At 44.9% G+C, this 7349-nt stretch overlaps 1 protein-coding gene across 2 annotated transcripts; it reads left to right on the forward strand.

The window, feature by feature from the left end:
* The first annotated feature begins 1118 nt into the window (after positions 1-1118).
* LOC147437348 (uncharacterized) lies at positions 1119-6742 on the forward strand. 2 transcript variants are annotated; one of them, XM_086486891.1, is made up of 6 exons: positions 1119-1233; positions 1363-2474; positions 2592-3459; positions 3711-5985; positions 6057-6205; positions 6299-6742. In XM_086486891.1, the coding sequence occupies exons 2-5, from the start codon at positions 1463-1465 to the stop codon at positions 6084-6086; spliced, it is 4185 nt and encodes a 1394-aa protein (XP_086343017.1). In that variant the 5' UTR covers positions 1119-1233; positions 1363-1462; the 3' UTR covers positions 6087-6205; positions 6299-6742. The 2 variants fall into 2 exon arrangements, with proteins under 2 accessions (XP_086343017.1, XP_086343016.1); XM_086486890.1 differs by having other exon boundaries at positions 1150-2474.
* The last annotated feature ends 607 nt before the right edge of the window (positions 6743-7349 follow it).

The following is a 7349-nucleotide window of genomic DNA, read 5'->3' on the forward strand; positions in this document are numbered from 1 at the left end:
ATTCAAAAAAAGAGCCCTCGCTTCGGATAGCCTTGTAACATTCTAGAGCATCCATGCCGCAACTATTCTTTGCATATCAAGGTTCGAAGATTCGAGTGCTTTGTTCTTCGTGAGGGTCTTGAGAAGAGGAGCCAGGACTTTGCAGCACAGAACAACAAGTCGAGCTGATTAAATCCTTCTGAACATCTTAAGAGTGAATATTTGTATACCAAAAGTGTAATATCTTAGGCAGAGGCTGGGAATAGTAGGGTAGTCGGAGCTCATGTATGGAAGCTTTACATATGGTTGTACTGCCCCTTAATTACAAATTACGATGGTAGTGGTCTCCTTGTTTGTTTGTTGAAGTAGTTTTATCAATACGATATGAGTTCCACACACACACACACACACACACACACAGAGAGAGAGAGAGGATGCACGATTACCTGCGAACATCGTATATTGTCTACAAACAAGACTTACAAAAGAAGAAGAAGAGAACGAATAGAAACAAACCACACAGAGAAGAAACACAACACACATGTATGTGTGTGTGTGTGTGTGTGTGTGTGAGAGAGAGAGAGAGAGAGAGAGAGAGAGAGAGAGAGAGAGAGAGAGAGAGAGAGAGAGAGAGAGAGCCATACCTTGCTAACGTGCTTGCTCCCAGCTTCTTGCTCTCGTCCTCGCACTGACGAACGCTTTTGCCAAAGAAGAATATGAAAATAGCCTTAAAAAAATAGCCTAAAAATGAGCCTAAAAAATGTGTACATCATTTGAAAATAGGCTCCACCCCTATATCTGAAAATAGCCTAAAAATGAGCCTAAAAAATGTGTACATCATTTGATAGGCTCCACCCCTATATCACTACCTGCAAGCAGGCAGTGCCAACAATGTGAGAGGGTCATGGTCGTGCGATTGGGCTGAAGGGAAATGGCCTAGATCATGCCAAGTGGCTACTCCCGAGGCCTTTATTCGCCAAAATCATCTTAGGTGTACCAAGTAAAAAGTAAACATGGACGAATTGAATAGTGTTCAAATTTCGAGAGAAACTTGCTTCACTTTAACACCATCGATCCCAACGTTTGCACTTCATTTAATGCCTTGTGTCAAATAGTGCTGAGGCTCTAAAAACCCTATTCCAATTTGACGGTAAATTTACATCCTCGGCGTAAACCTTTAGAAGTGGTAGTATTGCAACTGCGAGTGTCGTCCCAGCCATGGCCGAACACGATCCTTCGAGCTCTTCTTGCAAGGTAGGCGACTAAACTCGAGCACTTTCAATGCTAGGGTTTCTAAACACGAAAGCCCGAGCATAGTCTGTTTTGTGGGCGCGTCGATTAGGGTTGTAAATTGCAACTCTGTGTTTTTATATTACTCCGAAGTGCTGGTTTTGATCGAGACGGGGCGCGAATGAAGCAAGCAGACTGCAGAGAGCTAGTATCCTCTCAAAGTGTAAATTCGATTGAGTAGATTGTGTCAAAAATGTATCGTCCCGGGGGAGATGGTACTCAATTTCGGCCAGTTCCTGCAGCGCCTCCTCCACCCAGAGTCATGGGTGGCCCTTTCATATCACCCCCTCCTTCCTTGCCGCCTCCTGGGCATCCACCTCTACTTGCCCCTCCGCAAGGAAGGCCTCCAATTATGCAGCAGCCTCCGATTTTGCAACAGTACTCCTATCCTCCTCCTGCACCGCAACCCCCACCTCCTGTATTTGTGCCACCTCCAGTTTCGTTGAGGTCACCTGTACTGCCGATGCATCCATCGTTACCTTCCATGCAATCCTCTTTACCATCTTTGCAACGGCCTTTACCACCACAAGCCCGGCCAAACTTAGTGCCATCCTTGCCCCCACCTCGTCCTTTGGTGCAGCAACCCCCACTGCCAATGCAAGCAGGTTTTCAGTCAATGTCACCTTCTCTACCCTTGGTGCACCCAGTTTCAGGACCTTTTCAATCACCGTTGGTGCAAGTTGCACCTCCCATGTCCTTTATGCCAGCCCCTTTACCATCTTTTCAGCCAGCACCTTTTCTCCCTCCCTTGCCTCCTTGTCCCCCTTTGGAGAACCCACCTCCACCACCCCCTGCTAGCCCCCCTCCCCCGTCACCACCCCTCCCTCATGTGGAAGAGTCCTTAAGAGCTGACTTGCTACCTCCTGAACCTCCTAAGCCCACTGACCCCGAGGTGCTTAAAAATATTGATGTCCTGGCCGCTTTCGTTGTTAAGAATGGGCCCAGATTTGAGAGCATGGCTCGTGCCAGACAGGCAGGTGATCCGAAGTTCGCTTTTCTGTTTGAGAGTGATGCAGAACCTGAGGCTGCTGTTAGCCACGAGTTTTACAAGTGGAAAAAGAAAAGTCTTGCCCTTGAACTCGGACTAGAAGTTGAAAACAAGAAAAATAGTCAGGTTGATGCAGTGGCAGCTCATGCAAAGGGCGCACCTCCATTGCCTGGTGATATTCCAGCATCTCCAGCTATGTCGGACATGGACATGGAAGGTAACTAGTATTCACAATTTTGACAACTTATTGGTATTCAAGCTTCAAATTTTGAGCTGTCGTATGCTTGGCTCCCAGTGTTGTGCCTTAGTATTGCACTGTTCATTCCGTGCGCAGATGATTTTACATCCTCACCTGTAAAGGAGCCAATGCGACAGCTAGAAAGTCGTGGTCTACTGGGTGCCAAAGGACCTAATCCTCATGAAACACCTGCCATAGAAGAAGGGCATGTGATACAGAAAAATGCAGCAGTGCTAGCAAAGCATCTTGCTCCACCAAAGGTAAGTGAGAAAATGACTGGTTCAAGCTTTGTAAAAGCAGAGGAACAGAAACTAAGGAATGGTAGCTCAGTTTTGAATAGTCATGATGAAATGGACCCAATACTACATAGCGTCTCAAATTGTAGTGGTGAGAAAGTGCTTATAGATTCTCAAAGCAGGCCGAAGGTTCCAGAGTTGTTACAGGATTCAGGATTGGAGCATCAAGAACATCGTGCTCTGAGACTATCTCGATGGGAATCTTTATCGAGTTCAGTTTCGAATCAAGCACCCGATGGAGTGGAGGATAGGGGTGACCAGAATGCTGAAAACTCTTTGAATTTAACTCGGGGAAATTCCCTAATAACAGATCAAATGGATGCGAATGGTGATTCAAGCACTTATACTGGTAGTGGTACGGTAGCTGGGCGATCGCCAGTTCAAGAGAATGGGAAAACTGTGACTGTGGATGAATTTGGGAGACTGGTGCAAAAGGAGGCCATGGAGAGTGAATCCGAAGATGACATGCGCCCTCGAAAGCGAAGAAGAAGCTACAGCAGAAGCAGAAGTAGAAGTAGCAGCAGGGGCAGAAGTAGAAGTAGAAGTCGAAATAGGAATAGGAGTAGAAGCAGGAGCAGAAGCCGAAGCTATTCTTCTGATTCAAGGGGGAAAAGGCAAGTCTTTAGCCGGTCTCCTCCCCGAAGGGGACGATGGAGCAGATCTCGCAGGTGTGCCCACTTAAACTGATCGACTTTTCTGATTTGCACTTTTATGTGGACTGTGATGTAGTTCCTGGTTCATCCAATTATTCTTGCATGCTGTCCTGCTATATATTTATGTAGGAATCTGGATATGCTGCCATGTCTTATCTCGTGCTTTGTGTTGTGTACCTGTTTGAGATTTGTCATGTAAGTGTTAATGGGTGGTAGAGCCTGTGGAATTGGGGATGTATAGCTTAGCACTTACACCTGTATTGCAGTCGCTCTCCGCATTGGCAGCGAAATAATAGCCAGTCCCCACTCAGAGACAGGTGGGGAGGAGCTGCAAGAGGTGACCGAGATTGGAGGAGTGAGCGTGAGTCTTATGGGAGGGGCAGAAGAGGAGGGAGATCAAGTGGACCTGCAGTCTGCTTTCACTATGCAAGGGGCAGGTGTTTTCGGGGCAGTGCATGCAAGTTCTTGCATCCAGAAAGGGAAACAGGCCAAGAAAGGGGTGTGCAGTTGGCAGATGGTCCGGTTGCTGGCTCTAAAAATGTGGATCCTACAACAAACAGACCATTGATTGGTGCAGATCCTGTTTTGCATGTAGTGAACGAGGGCAAGGTTGAACATGTGGGCAAGAGCACAGTATCGACCAGGGATAGGACTGATGATTCTCAAGCAGTAAATTCGACTGCGAGCAAAGAAGGGAAATTACAGGCTGAACAGCCTGCACTTGTGAAGGATTCTCAAGCCTTATCGCATGGCTCTGACTTTGAAAAGATAGAGCAGTCAGAAAAAACACCTGGTGAACATTTAGAGACAGGGAAAGGTGCAGATGAGCCTGTTAAAATAGTGGTGGATAATGATCAATTAGGCTTAGTTAAAAGCAATATAAATAGTGATGAAAGTTTGGAGGAGGAGAGCACAAACAGGGATATTGATGCAAACTTGAAAATAAGCAAGGAATCTGAAGAGAAGGCCATAGAGCAGAATATGGATGCAAGGAATGAACCATTATCTCATAGCCAACATTCTGAGTTGGAGATGGATGTGATCATTGACAAGGATAAAGTGAAGTTACCGACAGATTCAAAAAAATCAGGGGTCAAGGCAGAGAATTTAGATTCCTCTTTGGGCTTTGAAGAGATTACACCGGGGGGGTCTGCTGAAGGTGCAGTTGACAAGTCTGAGGTTGAAACTGTTGCCAATTTATCGAGAACGCCATTGATTTCAGGTGCACCTGATCAGGGCTTATCTCCTGTTTCATCTTCACCAGTGAAGGTTTTAACGAATTCTATGCGCATTCCAAGTTCACCCATGAATGAGAATCTCTCTAATGAGCGGTCAGTGCATGTTCCTAATCCTTCGGACCCTGTGCGTTATTCTTCACCTGCTGGAAGTCATGTACCAAATTTAGCTAGTACAAGTGTAAGCACTAGAAGTTCCTTTCCTTCGAATAGCCCAAGTGTAAGCCAGCAGATGCCAATTTCCAATCCACCTGTACATGGAACTCCCCACAATCAGTTTAGCCATGTGGCTGCAATTTTACCCCATCGGGGGCCTGGAGATATTACGCGCCAGCAACCTGATATACTTCCTCAAGATCGTTTGCTGCCGGATTTTGAGATGCATGGCCCGGCGAAGTTCTTTTCTAATCATACGATGCTGCAACAGCTTGGTAATCGACCTCATTCAGCAAAAGAGCCATGGGATTCGGGTGCCAGATTCTCCTTGTCAAAAGAAGAAACCACTTATTCTCGTGTATTGGACAGCAACTCGAGGCAGTATGCACGTTCTGGTCCATTGGGCGATGGCTCACAGCATGCGTATCCCTTGTCGAACATTGGGACATCGCCTGCATCGGTTCATAATTCTTTGCCTTGGATTGGGAACACCTTGGCTGCCTCTAGGTCAACATTGTCCTCAAATGCAGAGCACTATTCGTATACGTTAACAACAATTCCGCCACTTCCTAGCCATTTAAAGTTGCCAGGGGGCTCAAATCTGCCTAATTCAAGTGAACAGTATGATCCTTTATCTGACAGTCTAGAATTAGGCCCTTCAGGCACTGCAAAATCCTCTAGTAAGCCTTCTGGTGATGGGAGGTCTATAGGGACAGGATTTTTAGAAAACTTGAGTCCAGGTTTGGATGGAGAAAAGGGAACTGCTTTAGCTTTGGCAACTGATGTGGACACTGTAAACATGAATGAAGCTGCTGCAGATGTTGGAGTAGTTGAGAATGTTAGTCCTCCTGGCGAATGGAGCCCAGTCCAACCGGGAGATGTAGCTATTGTTGCACACGATTACTCGAAAAGTAAGAAGAGCAACCGTGGGCTGAAGCTACTTAGGACTGCTGTGGCAGACCGTGTGAAAGTGTTGCTAAAACCAGCTTGGAAAGAGGGACGTTTGAGTAAGGATGCATTCAAAACCATAGCAAAGAAGGCAGTTGAGAAAGTTACAGGGAATCTACCAAGTCACCACATTCCGAAGTCTCAGGAGAAAGTGGATCAGTTTATGTCCGTCTCCAGCTCCAAAATCTCAAAGCTAGTACAGGCATGTGCATCATCTGCCAAGCTTTGGTTGCAACTATTGTTTTTTTCTAACAAGTTTAATGTCGCCTACAGGGTTACATTGACAAGTATTCCAAGGTCTAGAGTTGAAAGGACAATTTGTGCAAGGTTCAAGCAAGGCTTTCTGTGAGCACTTGGAAGTCAACTTGTGATGAAATAATATTCTAAGTGCACATGGCTGGAGTTCTAGCTATTCACATGCGGCAAGTTTTTTGTTTTGTTTATTAAACACATTGCACAAATTGCGTGAATTTTGTGTGAAAGGTAACTGACAATTGTACTCTTCTTGATCACAGGCTGCTGTTATAAGGTTGGATTATGTTGCTATACAAGCACTCCATTTCTATGTTAATGAAGTTGCTGTTTTGAATGTCAAGCATGAAAATGTGTACAATATAAAAGATCCTTTTATGCCTATGGTTGAAGCAACTTAACAATTGTAGAGCTGCCAACCAGGTAATGCTTTCCTGGCATCTGTTATCACAAAGTAGGCAGTTACAGCAGGTCTTTTAATCTCTAAAATTCCAGTGGGTTTTCCATGCAATACGGTGCTTGAGAAAGGCACCTGATGCAACAGCTTTGCAGAGTTTGGTTTGTTGCAATGCAGGACGTCAAGAACTGAATTTCCTGATTTTGGCAGTAGATCAAGTGATTTGTCATGATTATTAGTTTTGGGCATCCCCTTGACTCGTGTTTCGTCAGGTTTCTAACTTCGAAAGACGACTTCAATATGTTGGTAAGCCTGCCGGTGTATGAGTAGATTCCGCCCAGGAAGAAATTGACTGTTATTTAACCCGCTAAGGTTGTCTCTCTCTCTCTCTTTGCAGTGTGACTGTCAGAGGTGTTTATCACGATTCACGTCTGGTGTTTCAAATGGATGTGTCAGTGTATGGTTGTGAAATAAATAGTTAATTGCTTTTACTTCTTTTGTCAGGGTTTTTTTGGCAGATTTCTAATGGCAGATGCCAATGCCAGCCTATGAGTGCATCAAAGAGATTTAGGTTTTGTGGAAGAGCTTAAGTGTAGACTTCAGATTTAGATTCTCTTCCCTAGAAATATGGTACCAATTTTACTGAATTTTGTAGGATTGCTAGTGTGAAAGAAGGAAAAAAAATGATACCATGAATTAGTTATGGAAGACTTAAAATCCTGGTAGTTTAGCCGAGTCACTATACGATGAAGGTGGAGCTTGCCAACCTTATTTATTGTGACTTATTGATGCTCATTTTGTAGAGCTGCTCAAACCGACCTCAGACCTTGCACAATGATTATGGAACACCTGATATTATGATAGTTTACTACACCATGAACGTTATGACCTTAAAGTGGATTTGGACGACCTTATTT

This window comes from Adiantum capillus-veneris, chromosome 17, assembly GCF_014529385.1.
Source record: "Adiantum capillus-veneris isolate H3 chromosome 17, ASM1452938v2, whole genome shotgun sequence".
NCBI lineage: Eukaryota > Viridiplantae > Streptophyta > Polypodiopsida > Polypodiales > Pteridaceae > Adiantum > Adiantum capillus-veneris.

Bases quoted from the DNA above. Each gene is read 5' to 3' on its own strand.
- LOC147437348 (XM_086486891.1), top strand. From the start codon at position 1,463: ATGTATCGTCCCGGGGGAGATGGTACTCAATTTCGGCCAGTTCCTGCA. The intron at 2,475-2,591 runs GTAACTAGTATT...TTCCGTGCGCAG, and splicing joins GTCGGACATGGACATGGAAG to ATGATTTTACATCCTCACCT. The intron at 5,986-6,056 runs GCATGTGCATCA...TGTCGCCTACAG, and splicing joins AAATCTCAAAGCTAGTACAG to GGTTACATTGACAAGTATTC.